At 35.8% G+C, this 20,046-nt stretch overlaps 2 protein-coding genes across 2 annotated transcripts; both read left to right on the top strand.

The window, feature by feature from the left end:
* Nucleotides 1-57: 57 nt before the first annotated feature.
* LOC129565134 (calcineurin-binding protein cabin-1-like) lies at nucleotides 58-9,431 on the top strand. Its single transcript, XM_055439636.1, has 15 exons — nucleotides 58-631; nucleotides 768-881; nucleotides 959-1,078; nucleotides 1,180-1,281; nucleotides 1,505-1,701; nucleotides 1,848-2,513; nucleotides 2,653-2,812; nucleotides 2,909-3,030; nucleotides 3,106-3,237; nucleotides 3,325-3,959; nucleotides 4,143-6,457; nucleotides 6,543-6,706; nucleotides 6,821-8,935; nucleotides 9,018-9,103; nucleotides 9,191-9,431. Exons 1-15 carry the CDS (start codon nucleotides 554-556, stop codon nucleotides 9,247-9,249), a joined length of 7,065 nt encoding a protein of 2,354 aa, XP_055295611.1. The 5' UTR covers nucleotides 58-553; the 3' UTR covers nucleotides 9,250-9,431.
* A 7,350-nt stretch (nucleotides 9,432-16,781) lies between these two features.
* Nucleotides 16,782-19,971, top strand: LOC129564956 (transient receptor potential cation channel protein painless-like). Its single transcript, XM_055439209.1, has 3 exons — nucleotides 16,782-16,792; nucleotides 16,983-19,022; nucleotides 19,422-19,971. The coding sequence occupies exons 1-3, from the start codon at nucleotides 16,782-16,784 to the stop codon at nucleotides 19,756-19,758; spliced, it is 2,388 nt and encodes a 795-aa protein (XP_055295184.1). The 3' UTR covers nucleotides 19,759-19,971.
* The last annotated feature ends 75 nt before the right edge of the window (nucleotides 19,972-20,046 follow it).

Genomic DNA, 20,046 nt, shown 5'->3' with positions numbered 1-20,046 from the left:
GTCTAGTGTATATAGCCAAAACAAAGGAGAGGAATGCTCAACAATGATGGTGTGCTTGTACGAAACAGTACAGAGTGACTCGATAACATAACATCGGTGGCATGTCAACTATGGTCCAAATCTATGTATTTTACACTAAATTAACGAAAAAAGTATTGGTTTTTCTTTGATTTTTGAATTTTAGCTATCACACCAATGTCAAAATCTTTGATTTTATCGAAAAATATACACTTTTCGTCAGAAATTCTGCGACTTGAATCAAGTTCAAACACCCTGTCGTTTAGCACATCAACTGCATGTACTAAAATTTCTACTTTGAATCAGCTGTCACGCAATGCAATTCACTTTGTTTGACACTTTGAATCTCTCGTTGTGTGTTTACAAAAATTGCGCGAACGCCAGAGTGACAGTCGTTGCGTCTGTAAACTGTATTTGTCCAATTTGATCCTCAACTCAACTCACAATATAAAAAAAAAATTGTAATTAATTAGTGTTGTTCGCATAGCTTTTTTGGCATAAGGAAAGGTGATGTCAAATTAAAACTTAAGCGAAAATGTATCGAATCACAGCGATTAACAATGAATCAGACACCGAAGAGGAGGATGATACAAAAGTGACTAAAGAAGCTGAAGTATGTATATTTGCCCATAACCTCAATAAATAATTGATACAGAAAAAAACGGAATAATTACATTTTTTTACCTATTAATCGTGATGTTTTCTCAATTTATTCAATTGAAACATGATTTTCATCTCTGCCCAAACAGGAGACAATTATTATGTCTGAGTACACGCGCGCACTGAAATTCCAAAAAGAAAATTCGGTCAATGACGCCCTTTCGCTATTCAGTGAACTTCTTGAAACAGAAATTTTATTCGAAGTAAGTTGGTCGTGATAACGATGCAAATGCGCAATTCGATTGAAATTAACCATTGCATTGTGTTGGTTTTGCCTTAGGTAACAAAGACGCATACATCAAAATCATTGATATCAATCAAATATAATTGCTATAAAAATATCGCCTTCATACACAACAGCCGAAAGGACAATGACCTGGCTTTGGAATTCTTGCTTAAGGTAGGCTTCAAATGATTTCGTTAATATTTGATTTACTTTTTCGTTGACGATTCGTACTTTTTGCAATTGGTAAACATGTTATGCTATACTTTTTTTTACAGGCAATCGAACTAGACGACACAGATGTGTATACAGTAAACAAGTTGGGGCAAATTGCGCTCAAATTGAAGCAATTAGATGTAGCACAAATGGCATTCGAAAAGGTATTATTTTGGCATCACATGAATAGTATAGTGCATTTTTTGCTAGCCATTTTGATTTTCCATCCACATTTCAACCCTGATGTGATATTGATTGAAAAGTCAATGCCAATTATGTTCAATTATCGCAACTGTTAAAAACCGTCACTCAGTCTACTCTTCCTCTGTGAAATGGATACTTTGACCAAGCTAATAATCATTTTAATTGAACCGTATTTTTGTTCAGTGTTTAAAGACAAATCCAACTCATTGGCCATCGGGAGATGGCATTTTGCAAATATTGTGTCAACGTGAAGAGTACAATGAAGCATATGGATGGGCACTTCGGTGGTACGATAAAAATCCGAAATATACTCGAGCCTTGGATGTGATATTGGAAATACGAGAGAAGTTTGGCATTTGTGGATTGGAATATATAGAAAAGTGAGTGAATACTTGATTCGCTTTGATCTTATACGTTCAGTGTGCCAATAATTCTCATTGAGTCTTTTTTCTGGTTTTTAATACTATGATCAATCAATGAATAAATATGATGAATCATCAATATTTTCAACTTTTTTTTCCTATAGCGCTTGGTCCATAAAATTCAAAGAAAAATCATTAAAACGAGCAAATAAAAAGAGTGCATTTCCTGATCCAGAATTTGAGGAAAAATTCGAACCAAGCAAACCCGATGTTGAAGAGTTTAGAGTTGAGTCGTTTGATAAGCTGAATTGGCATACATTCGGTTCGATGATTTTGAAATTGTACGAATACCTGTCGGAAATGGATAATGGCTCTGCCCTCAGTAGCATGTTTGAGTGTGCAGATTTTCTGATGGAAGCCGTTCAAACCGAACCAATGGAAGATGAGATGAGTGAGGAAACGATCACAGAAATCGATGCTGATACAGAGACAAAGCTACCGAATGAAGTCGATACCGACATTCAAATGGAAGATAAACAAGAGAATTCAAACTCTGAAAGTACCAAGTGTGCAGTGATGAATCCAGAATGTGGGAATTCAGTTGATGGAAGCACTGAAGATAGCGATGCACAGACCACTGGTGACGATGGTTCAAAATCGGCCAAACCAAAGTCACGACGACGAGGCAGCGATCTTAAGCTACTCGATCCATGGTTTTATTGGAAAAATCGAAAATATTCACAACGACAAAAGAATAAACAAATTGAACGCATGGAGACTGACACCACGATCAATGGCCTTCTGAGAAAAACATTGGAAAAGTATTTTGAGTGAGTTTCAAAATAATCAAGGGGTTTAATTAATATTTACTTTGCAACCTTAATTTCCATATTATCTCCACATCTTTATTTCTATTGAAAATGTTTTGTTAAATGAATCCAAAATATGCGCACTTTTTTCATTCTACAGAGATAACTTCGACGATGAATCACCATTTCATCCAGACACATCAAATCCAGATGACACATCAACAGCCGCTGAAAATGATTCTGACACACAAAATGTGAAATGTGACAAGTTTCAGGAATTGACTGCAGATCCATTTGCTCAGCTTATCAAAGAAATAAAGGTTTGTTGCATTATTATTCATGATCAATATCTTGTTAATTCCTATATTTCTTCATTATTCATAATTAATTCTATGGAAACCGGCTTTCATTTGCAGCAAACTAGTTTCAGCGTGATTACATTGATTGGAAAATGGATTGATTGCATCTCAAAGTTCTGGGAACAAAAAGTTCCCGACGAAATCTTGGAATTGTATTTAAAACTGTTTCGAAACTATCTGTAAGTTTGGACTCATTAATATATTGACAAAATTTGAAATCACTTGAATTTTCATCCAAATTGATCAAATTGTAGGAATCATCACAGCTTATCCACCTGGAATCTATTGAATGAAGATGATTTCCAAGCCGTTTTCCGAATGACACTTTTCTATCTTGAGCTAAGTCATGCACAATCGATGAAATCGGCTGTGCCAAATGTTGAAAAGTAAGTAGCTATGGGGATGATTGCTCAAAAAATTTAATGTGAACGATGTTACTAACACAAAATACGAACACATCTTCTTACTTTCAGTGAAGTGGATGAAGATTGGCTGCTGTTATTCAATCACACAGTCTTTCATTCGGGATTGTTTGCGTTCGATGAAAATGAAACCACTGCGATGAAATATCAGAAACGATTAAATTGGCTACAGTATTGCCTGTCTCGTTATGAATATGATTTGCGTCGTTCGGTGAACTGTGTCGAAACGATCCGTGATCTCATCGTTGCACATGACGATACTTTGATTCTCACATTGCCTAATCAAATTCACAACAATAAAATCGATTTACAAACTGCGAACGAATCGATTGTAATGTTGGAGCGCATGATCAATTTGAATAACGTTCAAAAATTTTATACCGATCAAAGGTATTCGGAACTGATTGAAATTCTCAAAGATAGTATCGTGAATACGACAAAGTCGAAAAATATCGAAAATTCCGTGATGAAATTGAGCGAACAGTTCGAAATAATATTGGAGTGTTTCTGGAGCTTGAACACGGTTGAAGAGTGCCTGATTTGGTGCGAACGTTGCTTGAAGTATGCTGTTGATCGATTTCTAAATTCATCTAGTCATTCAACGTCGTACAACGAATGGGCCAAATGTAGTAATTTTATTTTGACGTACATCGAAGCCATCATTTTGGGTGAATCGTATTTAATCGGTGAGTTTTTGGTTGAAGCATTTTTTTTTCAACAAAAAAAAAACAAAATTGCTCCATTGTAAGAAAAACGAATTTTCTCAATTCTTCTTGCAAATCTCGTGTCAAATATCTGATTGAATTCGTTGAATTCAAATCGTTCAATGAACTCAAAGTAAATCTGCTTTTCTCCTCTTCCTCACACAGTAAATTGCCTCGGAAGACATTATGCTCGCCTCATCCAAAGTATTGTGCGAATTGTGTCGCATCAATTGGACATGGAGGAGAAAAACACGAATCATGTGCATCCCATCTATCTAAAAACGCCTTGGGTGATTTTGCATCACGTTTTGCAACGTGAAGAAGACATGAAACCGCGTAAAAAGCGAAAGCTATCAAATGAAACAACATCATCGAATGAAAATGGGGCAAGTGGAGGAGAAGAAGAGGCGACAGATGGCGAAGAGGATTTCATCCCAAAATCAGTGTCAATCTTCTTCACTGCACATGAATACCTTGGAAATCGCACATGGTGTACAAAAGACAGCGGTCAATTTTTACTCTTCATCATGGACACAGTGACGCCCCGGTTGCGAACACCATACCTGGAGCGATGTCGCAATGAAATCGTTGAGTATTTAGAGCAAGTTACATACTGTCTGTACCGGTATCCCGGTAAACGTGCACGTCTAAAGCATCTTGAAAAGCATGAATCACAAAACATTGAGTTGGACTGGAGTCATGCGATACAATTGTATGATATTTATCGACCCGATAAAATGCCAGAGTTTGATATGTTCAAACGAGATTCCATCACAGCCGAAATGGAACAGTTACTTCAGCGCATAATCGCAATCATTCCAACGGAAATCGACCCGACCACACGCTGCGAAGCAATGAAAAAATTCATAAGCGGTGAAGTAAATGAGTTGCCAAAACCTTTGGATATTTTACCGTATCACATCAATTCGATTTACTATCTGTTGGCCGATTATTACTTTAAAAATAAAGAATTTTCCAAGGCCTTGCAATATTACGTGTCCGATTTGAGCAATTTGCCAACTCGTTTTGATGCCTGGGCCGGTTTGGCATTGTCGAAGGCACATTTAATGGGAACCAAACTGAATTCATGCACAACCAGTTCGCCAAAAGAATGGGTTCAAGATTCCGAGGAAGTGTTGCGATGTTTTGAACAATGTCTGAAAATTGACGAACAACAACACATGCTCTGGATTGAGTATGGCAACTATGCATATGTACTGCATTCGTATTGCTCACGATGCCTTAAACAAGCCGGTGAAGCTCTTTCCATGGATGAATCCACATTTTTGAAAGAAAAGAAAGAACAATGTCTCAAACTAACGCATGATAGTTTCATAACAATTGATAACATGAAACCATTACCGGCCGATGACGAGTCTGACGAAAATACGGACGATGAAAAGTGGTTGTATCACTATATGCTGGGAAAGGTGTCGGAAAAACGAAAAGAACTACCGAATGTTGTCATAGAACATTATTTAAAATCCGCACAATTTTTGTACGATAACAATGCGTCGTATCCGTTTAAAATCAGCTCGGTGAATCCGCAAAATTTGGCACTCGAAGCATTGGAAATATTCTATCGCATCACAGCAACCATCATCAAGTATTTGGAAACACACACCGTTGTGACACATGGAATTGGTAAATTTTTCATCAAAATTTTGAAACAACAAGCCAAAAGCCCGTTTGCGCTGAGCCAAGCGAAAATCAATGAAAATATTCTGAATGCGCATCTTCAACGTAAACGCAAACTGAACATGACCAATGAAGAAACAAACAAACAAAAGGCACCCAAAGTGGACACGAACCAAAAAACGCCAGAAATGAAAGGGAACGAGAATCCGTTTGATTCAACCATATTGATTTCGGTTCAAACTGAAAGCACAAAAGTCGAACCAATTGAGCAACCGATGGAAACTGAAGCCAACACAACTGAGGTAGAGAAAATGTCGGTAGACAGCGAAAATAAGGAGGTAGAATGTGTTGAAAATGATAAAACATCTGTTGAACCGCCAACACAAAACCCAAATGTAACCAGCATTGTTGAGGAAAATGTTGATAGCCCTTTGCGACGCGGTTCACAAGAAAGCACAGCCACAACAACAACACAAACAACAACCACCACAAGCACCGATTCAACGTCATCGAGCTCCGACTCGAGCAGCTCCGATTCCAGTTCAGATACCGATGACAGCTCCAGCGAAAGCGATTCAAACAAAGATGACAATGCAGCATTAGACGAGAAACGCATTGACTTCATTTACAAAATGTGCATCAAGAATCTTGAGGAATGCATCACACGATATCCAGAACACTATAAATCCATTTATCGACTGGTGCTTATTTACATGAACGGCCCGGAGAAGGTTAAAGATGTGAAAAAATGCAATCAACTTCTTTTGGGAACGTATACAACGGAATTGGGTAATCAAGTCCAAGGATTGTTCACTGATCGCAAAAATAACAATTTGTTTAATGTGAGTTTCTTTTGCCTTTATTCTTTTCATTCAATAATTTTTAATAATTTGTCTCATTAAATGAAAAAAATCGATTATTCAACAGGGATTTTGGCGGAATAAGTCATCCGAAATCGAGCGGCCGGGCAGTTTTTCGTCACATCTTTCGAAATGTGTCAATATACTCATGCAAACATTACGAATTAGTCACGATTATAAGTTGCTTCTGGAGATTATTTTCCATATGCAACGTGTTCCCGATGCTGATAAGTATGCAATTTCGGCATTTCGACCTCGCATTTTCCAATGTCCCATTAATGTCGATTATAATTTATCCTGATTTCAATTCAAAACGTTACTAAAACAAACCTCTCTCTTCCACAGGCGTTACATCAAAGACAGTGAGCGTAAGGAATTGCTTGATAACGCAATGTCATTTTGTGTTCAGGCGTTCAAGGATCTTCTGAAAAAGCATGGTATTGATCAGCGAAATGACAATGAAATTCTCACATTGCTCATCGAGATCTTCAAGGCACACAAGAAGCTAAAGAATGTTTCACAAAAAGAGTCGCCATTCTCTGGTGTTTTGGTGGACACCTACAAATCGTATGCCGAAGGCAAGGTGTGGCTTCAGGAGAATTTGAACTATTTGGACAGTGCGAACAAGTTCTGTGTTTGTTTGATGAACGGATTGAAAAACCAAGAGAAACAACAGCAATTGACTGGAGTACGACAGACTCTAGAAGAGCTTGGCATGAAAAATCTGGGAGCTAGTTTGTCTAAAATTAATACATCATTCACTAGCACAGTTGGAGCGGTTGGAGCAGTTGCATCAGGCAATCAAACACCAACTGGTGGCAAAAGTCCAGCTGTTGTTGCCAAAGGGGCAATTCCCTCGACTCCTGTTCCCTCAACACATCCTGTGTCCGTTAGCACGCCAACAACCACAATCCCAACGATGGCAAGCAGTACACCAATCACATCAATTACAAGTGCGACTACGATAACACCGGTTATGTCGCGTCCAAGAGGACGGCCACCAGGCAGTAAGAATTCTGCATCGAAAACCACGTGTGATGTATCAAAGAATGCGGCTATGCAACAAAAATTAATGGCATCTATACTGCAACCATTTGCCGGGTCATTATCAAATCTGGAATTGATCACATCTCAACTCGATCCACAAGTAAAAGTAACAGTATTGGCTCTTCTGGCCGAACCACAATTCATGAAAACACTGGCAATGTTTCCAGATCCAACCAGCAGAAATACTTTGCTGCGAGAATACTTCACCTATTCCAACTCTCCAAATATTCCACAATTGGTTGATGGCTTTAACTCGGTTTTCAATTATTTGGCAACTGCATTACAACCGCAAACTTCAATGGCAAATATAATGCCAGTCCAATCGAAGCCACCGAAACAAGATAAAACTGCAACTGTCCCGAAATCATCTGCAGCTTCAATGTCTATTTTTCCAACGGCAAGTAAACCGCATCCATCGCTGACTACCTCACCATTGAAGCCAAGTGTAAGTCCATCGATATCAGCTACAATCACACCGGTTCCAACTCCACAGAATTTATTAAAATCAGGCGCATCGACTGTTATCAGTGTTGGCAGCGGTCAATTGACAATAACACCAAGCATTTCGATTACTCCAAATCCGACGAAGCCAACTTCTGTATTGCCACAAATGCCAGCGCCCAGTTTCAGCGTACAAAAACCAACACAACCGAAAGTCCGACGTTCAGCTGGTGATAAACCAACGAAAGCAAGTCAAAAAGCCCAACGACTGTCACTTGGATCGAATTTCCCGGAATTACCACCCATTGCTGTGGAAAACTTACCGAAGTCCCTCAGTATAGTTCCATCGCCAAGTACATTTGTCCCCACAAATCCATCGGCTTTATCCCCAATAAATGTCGGCCTACTCACGAATAAACCGGCAAAAGTACCAAAGCCAAAAAAAAAATCCATCGATGGAAACAAAAATGTTGCTCGATCGAAGAAACAAACGCAACAAATGGCTGGAATTGATCCAAATCTACTGAAAAAATCGCTCACAGCCCAACAGCTTCAACAATTGAACCCACTCATGAATCAATACAATTATCTCTCGCATTATCAGCAATTTTTGTCAGGTGTACCACCGACTTCATTACAACTACCAAAAGCATCGAAGTCAAAAACTACCACAGTCACGATTGCAGGTGCCCAACAACCGAAAGGAGGTATCAAAGTGAAACAATTGGATCAATTACAAGGTCGACCGACGAAAGCAACACAGAAATCCAAGCAACAGCCATTTTCAGCACCAAACATGGCGACAACTGCCAAGAACCCACCAGTGTCAAGAAGCCCAACCGTTTTGAATGCATATGGCACAACGATCTCGAGCATATTGCAATCAATACCAACATCTTTCTCACCATTACCAACAACAGTATCAGCAGTATCAGCAGCAGCCAACGTTGTTCCGGCCAGTTTGCAAATTAGGTAATTGGAATTTTTTTTATCCAGTTTTCTTTTTTTCATCTTTAAAGATAATAATAATTTTTTTTGTCTCGATCATTTTCAGCCCAACCAAAACACTTCAGCAAAAACTAGCCGAACGCCAACGACAGTTCCATGAAACAAACTCACAATCAAGACCCAGTTCAACAAGTATGGCAATACACATTGATAAACAATTGCTTACTATTTTGTTGTGAACATTTTATTCATTTCCATATTTCCATTTGTTTATTTCAGGCTCAGCTGGATCAGCCAAGACGCGTAAAAGTGATACCGAAGTTATTGTATTAGATTAAGTGTTTAAAGTGTATTTGAACTTATTTTCAATGCCACCATTTTTGTACATAGTCTTCATTGTATTCTCAATTAAGTTATACATTTCTATTCATACACACGAATTGCAAATATGTGCACAATTTTTTTTATATTAAAAATATGATTCGATAATAAAAACATTTTCAAAGTAAATAAAACAAAACTACCCTGAGATCGATTATTTCAATGCTGGAATTATTTTTTTCAATTACTATAAAGTTACCACATACGCTGGTTTTCCAAATGGTTGAAACATTCGTTTATATGGAAGCGAAATTTTCAAAGTCGTTAGTATTGACATTGTCACATAATTTTAATTTTTCCAAATTTTCAAATGATATCGGTGGTGGTTTTTTGTAAGAAATCAATGCTGCATCGGTAACCGTTTTGAATAAAACACTGTCACCTGTGTACCGTTCAAAATCGGGCGATACCGGAACCAAAACAATTTTATCCAAATTAGGCGAATGTTTGCTTACGTATTGCAAAAATGGAATTGACATTTTTAGAAGTAGATTTCACAATTGGGGATTCAGTACAATCATATTCCGTATCAAGATTTGATGTTTTGATGAAAAAATGAGAATTGTAAAGTTTCATGATGATCGCATTAACGGTTGTGTGATTTTGGCCACTTTTATCTGTGAAAAAGTCAAACACGCAAACTGGCTAATAATCTGGCGCTAAAATTGAATAAGCGTTCTGAAGAGTTTTTGTTGATTTTGTGCGCAAAATAGGCAGAAAATGTCATATTATTTTTCACTATTAGCGCACACATCTTGACCCATATCTCGTGTACCTCTTGACCGATTCTAACAAATATCAAAGTTTAGGTTTTTTCGGACTTTTTTTGAGTTATGGCTCAAAATGTTGAAGAAAATCCCGAAAAATTACTTATTTTTTCTTGAGATAAGACCTATGTAAAATTATTCACCATAACATATGGTTTTTTAGTCGATTTGGGCTTGAATTTAGGTGCCCGATGTGTAACAATTAAACATCTTTTTATAGACATTTTCCTTATTTTCGGCACATAACACAGCATTTGAGTTCATGTGCATTTTTTAGTTGGGTTCATCATTGACACTTAAAACAAACACGACAGATCATAATTGAATTTTTTCAGATGATCTACGAAATACAATTTATAAAAGATTTTATAGAAAAAAATTTCTTTATTGTTTTTTAGTAGTTAAATTTATTCCAAAATATTATGGAATGAACGTAGTCCAGCGTTCGTCTATCATTTTGTAAATGAAAGAAGAAACAAGATCCTTTTCGTTTAAATCCACCCTCTAATTCTGTATATTTGTTTCACCGTATTTCCAATCCAGGGTTGAATAAAATGCATCTTGTTGTGCGTGTATTTTCTATCTATGACATTTAACACTCATATTTGCCTCGGTATATTCTTCACTGTTCGATGAATGCACGTACAAGCACGCCTACCGCATTTCAAAATAGAAAAAAAAACATTCATGTATGTGTGTGAAGACGATCCGAATATGGTCACTATTTTAAGAAATTCTTTCACATACACCATAGGTTGACTTCTTCATGTGTGACCAAAATGAAGAAAGAAACAAAAAGAAGCAATCATTCTAAGAAATTTTCTCTACAGTTGGCGTGGTACGCATCGATTGACCGCATGGAAAAGTTTTATTATAAATCTTGTTGGAAATTTGAATCTTGTGCAGAAAACGAATTTTGTTTGAATTTTAAAAGTGATTGTGAACAAACTGATAACCTAACAAAATAATTAAAAATATCCGTGCACATAATCATGGGAAAGAAATTGTCAAAACGTAGACGTGCTGAGTCAATTTGTTTGTGGGGATGTTCGGATTTAACATCCAAAGAAATCAAATGTTATGCACAGATGAAAGTGAGAGAAATAATTGACACTGAGAAAAGCAACATATTGTTCAAATCGTACCTACAATCAAATCAAACGACGGACGAATCAAACACTTTAAAATATTTGGAATTTTATGAATTTTGCAATCGCATTCTATCCGATTCGAGTTCACTTCAAGATGATATACCTTACTTGGTGGGAATGTGTCCAGAAGAAATATGGAAGCAAAAAATAAACGATGCCAGAGAAGTTGATGCAAATACTGAAGACAATCAACAATTGAAAGAGGTTCTCAACGAATTGAAGGAAGAATGTTTAGATAACATCGAACATGAACGTGATTTCGAGGAATTCCTTAACGAACTACGTTCTAGTAAAGTGAAGAAGTAATAATTTTTTCGTTTTTCGGTTTTTAAGTTTATAAACACAATAATTTCCATCGTATGTTGGATCAGACTGTTAGGTTAATTAAATGGCATCTCATAAACTGAGTTCGATTCAAACACATTCTAGGTTAGTTTAAAATCAAGCAATTAAAAATTCATAAATACTTGTGATGTATTATGACTGAATAAAGATAAATCTTTTATCTTGAAAAAGTGAAATTCAAGTACTTGAGACTTAAATTTTTAGTAACTTCGAAATAGTTATTGAAAAGTATAGAATATAATTTTGATAGACATGTGAACTAATGGTAGTTAAAATATTAGTTACTTATTTTACACAGCCAATTCATTGAGATTAGAAAAAATGTGAAGCATAAATTCATTTCTTTGTGAATAGCTAGTTCAAACACAATATTTCCGTTGTATTTTTAACCAATTACATTGTAAGCGTATGCTCACCTGTCTATTTTCGGCTCTATTCCAAAAACGCATGTCTTCTTCTACTGCATTTAGAAAGAGAAATAACATGTGTGTGTGTTTGTATACGTGTGCGAAGACTTAGATGGTGATTTAGAAATGAGAAGTTTTTTTTTTCAACAGTCATTATTGAACGTATGGATTGATCAGTTGGTGCAAAAGTGATTCTGAACGAACCATACATTTCACAAGATAGTTGAAAAAAAAACACGAGTGCACCATGCGTAGGAGACGTTCGCATATAACATCCAAAGATATCAAATCTTTTCTTATGAAGATGCCAAAAGAAATAATACGCTCTGAGAAAAGCAACAAATTGTTTAAATCGTACCTTAAATCAAAGCCAACGACTGACGAATCAATCACCTTAAAATATTTGGAATTTTATGAATTTTGCAATCGCATTCTATCTGATTTGAGTTCGCTTCGACATGATATACCTTATTTGTTGAGAATGTGCCCAGAAGAAATATGGAAGCAAAAAATACACGATGCTAGAGAAGTTGATGCAAATACTGAAGACAATCATCAATTGAAAGAGATCCTCGACGAATTGAAGGTAGAATGTTTACTTAACATCGAACATGAACGTGATTTAGACGAATTCCGTAACGAATTACGCGACGTATTAAAAAATAAAACAATTCTAAATTCAATTAAACTCAAATTTAAAAATATAAAGCATGCATGTAAATCAATGATAAACAAAATGTTAGGTATTTTTTAGTGTTATTTTCGAACGAACAATAAAAAAAATTATTTCAAAAATGTCAAGAGTTTCTTTTTATACAAGAAAATTCAACTGCAATTAGTAAATAAGCTAGCTCTTTAAAACAGTTTACAGCCAGGAATGGATGGAATATAACTTTTATGTAAGTATTTTCAAATGGTGATGTTATTTGCTCTTGCATTTTCTTCATCAACAGACATGTATCATTTGAAAATCGAGTGTATAAGGCGTCTCCTGCATTATGGGTGTGCATGTATTTGTGCGTCGGCTCAAATACAATTTTTGTTCTAAGTAATTCATAGACAGTCATCATACCAAATGGCATAAACAATGACATCCATTCTTTGACACACACGCATACATTCATGCGCCAAGTGCATACAACTTACATCTTTCCAACCGTCCTGACATGTGCACTTTGAACCTAGATTATGAACAGCATTTTAACGAAATATCATTTGAACCACTGAGAACTATTTGATTTTACCGATCTGTTTGTAAAAGTGGAAAATGAATTCATTCACTTCAAAAATGAAGAAAAAAAAAACTAAACAGTTTTTTCTCGGCTCTTATCGTTGAAAGCATACATAAGTAAGTATGGAAAAATAATCAACTTGAAAACATATTGATATTTTTCTGTCGTTTTGTTTTGTATATTATGCATATGATTTGTTTTTGTTTTATGGTTTTTTACTGATGATTATCAATAACCAATATAAATTGAGTAAATTTCTTTTCCAAATAAATTTATTGCATATTTCATTTTTCATGATGTTTTATGGGTAAACATGGTATGTTTAACGTTCGATGAATCATTTTCGACGAATGAATCAATGGCCACTAATAAATTCAAACTTTACGTTAATTCAAATGCAAACGTTACGAATTCCGCTGAATCTGTTTATCTCAATATGTCAAATCATCATTTGAAATTCCCATCAACTGAATTTTGAATGAATCAACTAATCAAAGAGATAATGTGTAAACCGCAACCATTCTTTTCCAAGCTGACACAGTATGTTTTGAAGTCCATAGAGTGTGTACTTCATACTCACTGAACCAAATCATAGGGTTATTTGAGCTTTGTTTTGCGTGCATTTAATGTGACGAAAAATGCATTTGTTCGCTTTTCTATGTTAATTTCTCGAGTTTATTGTTCACAATATTCGTACGAACTCAGCACAAATTGACACAATTTTATGCCTAAAACATTTTTAAAAAATGTGCTTACTCTAGTATAAATAAAATCATTGAAGATGCTGGTTCTTTTATTCCCCATCTCTAATGAAATTGAATTAAAAATGGGGGAAGCCAATACGAACGTGATACATTTAAACGCGATATACAATGTGTCCAAACCATGACCGATAGTAAAGTCCGACTTCTAATGAATGAAAATGAAAATGTAATTATTCCCAAGAGCAACCGCGACCATAAAAATGCGCCATTCGCTCTATTGATAGTATCTCTAAAAAAAACGCGTACAATAGGCCTAATACATGTTCCAAAGTTCGGTGTCAAAATATATAATGTTCATCGCTTCTCTCGGACTCTATGAAAGAGAATGTTGCACATACGGGCACTCAACGTTGACTCAATCATATACATGAAATCTTCACTAATCGAACAAGTCTAACAGTATGATTTTGATAGCGGATGAAGAAACATTGCCTCGCTCATCGATCCCATCGCATTCAATAATAATTGAAGTTTTTTTTGTTCAATATACAAGCAAATCGGTACACAAATTATTTATTGATTATTCTGGCAATGTTTAACTTCTTTTTTTCATTTGATTATAATTTTTAGTTTAGCGCGTTATTTTTTCGATATTGAATACGTTTGATAAAAGAACGCATACGTGAGATAATCGATGAACAGTGGAAATAGTGAAAAGAAGATCATTTTGTATTTAAAAATAATCAGGGCCAAAAATTCTTTGAACAAAAAAATCAATTACCGATGAAAAAAAGTTTTGGTTTAAATTTTGAGAGACAAAATACATTTTTTTCATCAAAAAAGGGAGATATGCTCCACCCAAGTCCATTCTATCTAAGATCAGATTTTGAAGAACGTTTTTTTTTTGTTTTTTGTTTTTTATAATTTCCAAAGAAGTGTGATTTAGCGTGTAAATTTTCGCACTTTCCACGATGCTGATAAGTGAAAACCAGTCAGTGGAGCAAAGACTCATCTCTTTGAGCTTCATTTAATATGAATGAATTCGTGTTTAGTTTGTTCTAGCTTTTTTTTGTATGAATCAGAAAATGAAAACATTTCGAAAATATTTATAAAATTCTGTTCTGAATTATGGGAAATCTGTGAAAATATAAATTCTTCCAAGTTTTGCGAATAGAAATGATTGATAATTCATGCATAGTTTCTGTTCAATAACTGCTGATACCGATAGCTATCTATCGATAATATAGTTTTTATTACCACAGATCCAAAGAAAATTTCGATAAGTTTTCATTTTTGTCTAATTTTGAATTATAAGCAGAATGCAAAAGCAAAAATTTTCTCAAAGCTCAAACTACGATCAAGCTATGTAGTAGATAACAATCCTTGAAAATACAATCTACAAATTTCCGTGTAGAAAAAAACCTTCTTCCTTGTAAAAAGAATTTGTCATTAGTTTTAAATTAGAATATCCAATCCGGTCTTGGTGTTTAATCAGTACCCGTGTGCAAATAAAATGGCTAACAGTCACTCAGTTGTATATATGTAGCTGCATGTAGTGGTACACAACTGAAACTGGCTAAGTTGATTGAAATCAAGTATTTTGTGTGGAGATAATCACGTTTAGTCATTCTTTCAGTCAGTCGATTGATTTGGGACATTTTGACTGAGAGTGAATTGGTATTAAAGATAACTACACTTGTTTATTTTGTTCGAGACAATCATTTTTAGTCAGTCAAAATGTCGCAAATTAATCGACTAAGTCAGTCAAAAAAAAATTCCACATGGGATTAGTTTATTTAGTTTGAGTTTGCTTAGATCTTAAGGGTTTATTCTTTTAATATCGATGATGTCAATAGATATCAATCGTTAGCCTTGGCCATTCAAACATTATTTGTAGCACGAAATGATGAAAAAAAGGTGAATTGATTTGTTGCCGTAAATAATGACTACGCACTTTGACTGTAAATTCAGAAGAAAAAAAACCTACTTTGACTGTGTCGCTTCAATGTTTCTATTAATTACGGAAACAAAAGATTTAAATTCGTTTTTTGTTTCATGCAAAAAATAACGTTTCAACGGCTGAGGTTAATGGTTTCAATCTATTGACAAGATTGGTATCAAAAGAATAACCCTGAAGAAGGATCTAGCAGCTGACTCAATTTCGACATATTTCTAATAAATCAATGATTAAAAACGAACCGGATTGACTTCGAATTTAAAACAAGTGACAAATTCTTTTATGTCTTGTAAAAACCTTCAAGGAAGTGTGAATTGGTTTCGAATTTAAAATTCTATTCTAGCGTCTGTAGTAACCACAATCTGACAATTGTTTTTCAAAGAGAAAAATAACTGGTCATTATCGCAAATATGCTTGTATTTTGTCGTCGTTTTGCATCGAGCAGTATAATGCTACACGAATCATCAATTGGTTTTTGTTAGAGGGGAAAAGCTTGTGACTCACAATACACATTCACATTTTTACGCAAACCACTTAACGGGCCTATATCCATTGACAAATTTTATTGCTTAGTCATTCGCATCATTTCAGATCGAAATCATAAACAAAGACACACATTGATCATTGAACGTGTGAGCAATGGAGGAGCATCCGTTAATGAGCTATGGCGATCTGCATGTAAGTAAACTATCATGAAGGCAATCATTTTTTGTCATTATTTTAATTTCTCAATTTATCGTTGCTGTTTCGGCAGAGCCTCGAAATTGCACTATCGAAACGAGACATCAAGGCATTTCGTCAAACGCTCCAATCGCCATCAGATGTGGAAAAATACTTTTCAGACAATCGAATGTCGATCTTCGAACAGGCCTGCCAAACACCCGGTTGTGCCTCTTTTATCGAAGAATGTATTCGCGCTGGCTGCGATGTTAATAAGGTAGTTGTTATTATTGCTGAATTATGCAAATTTTAAACAAAACCCAATTTGTTCAATCAAAAGGATTAAAATATTCTAGTTAATTAAAAAAACAAGTCATCACACATTTTTAATTATCAAATTTTCATCGTTTCCAGTTGAATCCAAACTTCGAGAAACGACCTGTAAATTTTGCGACCGAATCTTTAAGCTATGATAATCTGCGTGCCTTATTGAACAATCCACATGTGAATATTGATTCGGAATATGCTTCATTAACACCGATTAATTTCCTCGCTGAACAGATTACGGACGACAATTTTGGCAATTTATATCGATGTATAACATTGTTAGTGAGACGCTTTGCGGATCTAAACATCCCCGGAAGACGTGAAATGAGTCCAATTCTAAGCATTTTGAAGAATGACGAATTGAATGATTCAAACAAAAAATCGGTTGTTACATTTTTCATTGAACATGCCGATGTTGACATCGATACACCTAGAGAAGGTGAAGCAAGAGCCTTGATAACGGAATTGTTGCCAGAGTTGCAATTACCACCGGTACGTGGTCCAGCTACTCATTACGATTTCAATCGTTTGATAGCAAGTCTTCAGAATGAAAATGAAACCGAATTTTTGCAAGGACTCAACCACATTGCAGCAAATACGCCCGATCAGTTGCCGCAATTATTTCAAGCGGTTGATAAAGACGAAACATTGATGGTACGTGCGTGCAAAAAAGGATTGGCTTCGGCTGTTGAACGAATGCTACGTTTGGGTGCTGACATTAACGCGTCAAGTGACAAGTATCCAATAAAAAGTGCATGCATTTTTGGCAGCTGGAAAGTGTTGGAAGTTTTACTCAAGTCTCCAAAGTTAGATTTGAAAAATACAGATGCCTTACTTTCGATTATAGTCAAACATATTGGCGATCGACAGACTCCGAAGCGTAATTACGAAAAATGCTTCGAAATGCTGTTGAACCATCAAAACATTGATATCAATCAAAAAGATTCAAACGATTGTTCGGCACTTCATTACGCTGTTAAATACAACCAGTCCAGTGCAATTCTTGATCTTTTAAAACATGGTGCTTACATTGGTGGTAAAAATATATCCGATGATCTTCCAATATCAGACATCAATCCAAAAGTGTTTGAAACCCATTTGGATACCTGTATCACAACCAATGGAGTTCGAGCTGGAGATGACGATTTCGAAATACAATTCGATTACACGAATTTGGTGCCAATGGAAATGCGTGAAAGTAAAAAACAACGGCTGGACGTTTGTCCGAATGAAATGGAAACTATTGAATACATGTCGAAATCCGGTGAACTCAGGCATCTCATCCGGCATCCGCTCATTTCAAGCTTTTTATTCTTGAAATGGAACCGACTTGCATTCATTTTCTACGTAAATTTTCTGCTGTGTTTGTTGTTTGCCGCCAGCACCGTTTCGTACATTTTGTATTGCTACAACGAAGAGCCACATTCAGTGGAAATCAAAAACATTTTGCGATGCATAACAGCAGTACTGTTGATTTATATGACGGTGAGAGAAATATCACAGTTCATATTTGCGCCGCGTGTTTATTTAAGAAGTTTGGAAAACTATTTGGAATGGGCGCTGATTGTACTTGTGGTTTGGATTTTGTTTGATCTTTGTGAAAACGAATGGCGTCGAACTGTGGCAGCTACAATTATCTTGATAATAGCCCTAGAAATATTCCTTCTGGCTGGTTCACTACCGTTTTGGTCGTTCTCAACACATTATGTCATGTTGAAAACCGTTACATGGAGTTTCTTGAAGAGCTTATCACTGTACGCTATCATTTTTATAGCATTCTCATTGTCATTCTTCACATTGTTGCGCGAGCATCCGAAGAAAGACAATGCAGACAGCAATCTAGTGGAAACTACAACGAATAACGATGGTAATGGTGACGACGATGATGAAGAGTTGAATAAATTTAAAAATCTCGGTTTATCTATGATGAAAACACTCGTTATGTCAACGGGAGAATTTGATGCGGCTAGCATTAATTTCCAACACAATCCATGGAGCTACTTCATTTTTATCGCTTTTCTTTTCATCATTTCGACGGTACTTCTTAATTTGTTGAATGGTTTGGCCGTTAGCGATACTCAAGTCATTAAATCCGAGGCTGAATTGACGAATTTCATTCGACGATGTCAAGTACTCTCTCGATATGAAAAAGCATTACTAGATCCCAACAGTTGGTTCAGGTAAATTATAGAATTATTATCAACTTTAAATTCTATCCATCACAGGGAGTTAACAAGACGTACATTATAAGGTTTTTGACTTCGATTTCGAGGAGGAAGAGAGATGGATATATGAACCATTGCGACAAACAAATTCCCTCAGAATATTTTAGTTTCAAAGTGCAACATGAAATTTTTTTTATATAGAGTTTACAACAACAACTCCATATGAAAGAAACTCTATGATGCACTTTAAAACTAGAATATTCTGAGGGAATTTGTTTGTCACAATGGTTCATATACAATGTGTATTTACCATCTCTTTCGATGGAAGTCTAAAACATTATACCGTGTGTCAGCACTCCCTGTGCTATCCATAAGTTTCAATCAATAATCAATTTTACTGTGATTTTATTGTAGTTGCCCTGCGTTCACGAAGTACATCAGTCGTTCCACAATCAGTGTGTTCAAAGATTTGAGACCAGTGTTTAAAGTCTATGTTAAACCAAATGCCAATAACGAGATATCTACACCGGTGGAAGTGAAAAGTAGAGACATCGTGGACGATGATTTGCAGACGATTCAATGCGAAAATTGCTTCTCTTGCTTTGGCAAATGTTCACAAATGGAAAAGAAGATAGTGAAACATGCACTCGCCGTATTAGATAAAGCTAAAATGGAGCAAATTGAACAAAGTGAAATTGAAGCTAAACTTGAACTCATCACGAATAAACTAAATATCCTATTGAGCCGATAGAAGCAATATTTAAGTAATTAATTAAGCAATGATGTTCATTTTTCCCGAATTTCAACACTTTCACTGACCAATATCCACATGTCTGAAATGGAAGAAATAATGAAGAAACTGCCCAAATGAACCATTTGCGGAGATATCCAGTGTACAGCGGAGCTGTGCGGAGTTCGGCGGAGATACCGTACATACGCTATACGTGTATACAAATCTAAGTAGCCATGAGCGCACTGCTTCAGATATAGTGTACTACATGGGCTGAAAAGTCTTTGGCCTGATACAGAAATAACGAAA

This window comes from Sitodiplosis mosellana, unplaced genomic scaffold (assembly GCF_009176505.1).
Source record: "Sitodiplosis mosellana isolate CC-2019 unplaced genomic scaffold, AAFC_SMos_1.0 Smas_scaffold_2, whole genome shotgun sequence".
NCBI lineage: Eukaryota > Metazoa > Arthropoda > Insecta > Diptera > Cecidomyiidae > Sitodiplosis > Sitodiplosis mosellana.
This window is presented reverse-complemented; position numbering and strand designations above follow the sequence as displayed.

Coding starts and splice junctions, on each gene's coding strand:
- LOC129565134 (XM_055439636.1), top strand. CDS start 554: ATGTATCGAATCACAGCGATTAACAATGAATCAGACACCGAAGAGGAG. Junction 1,702..1,847: donor GGATTGGAATATATAGAAAA/GTGAGTGAATAC, acceptor TTTTTCCTATAG/CGCTTGGTCCATAAAATTCA. Junction 3,031..3,105: donor AAACTGTTTCGAAACTATCT/GTAAGTTTGGAC, acceptor ATCAAATTGTAG/GAATCATCACAGCTTATCCA.
- LOC129564956 (XM_055439209.1), top strand. Junction 19,023..19,421: donor GATCCCAACAGTTGGTTCAG/GTAAATTATAGA, acceptor ATTTTATTGTAG/TTGCCCTGCGTTCACGAAGT.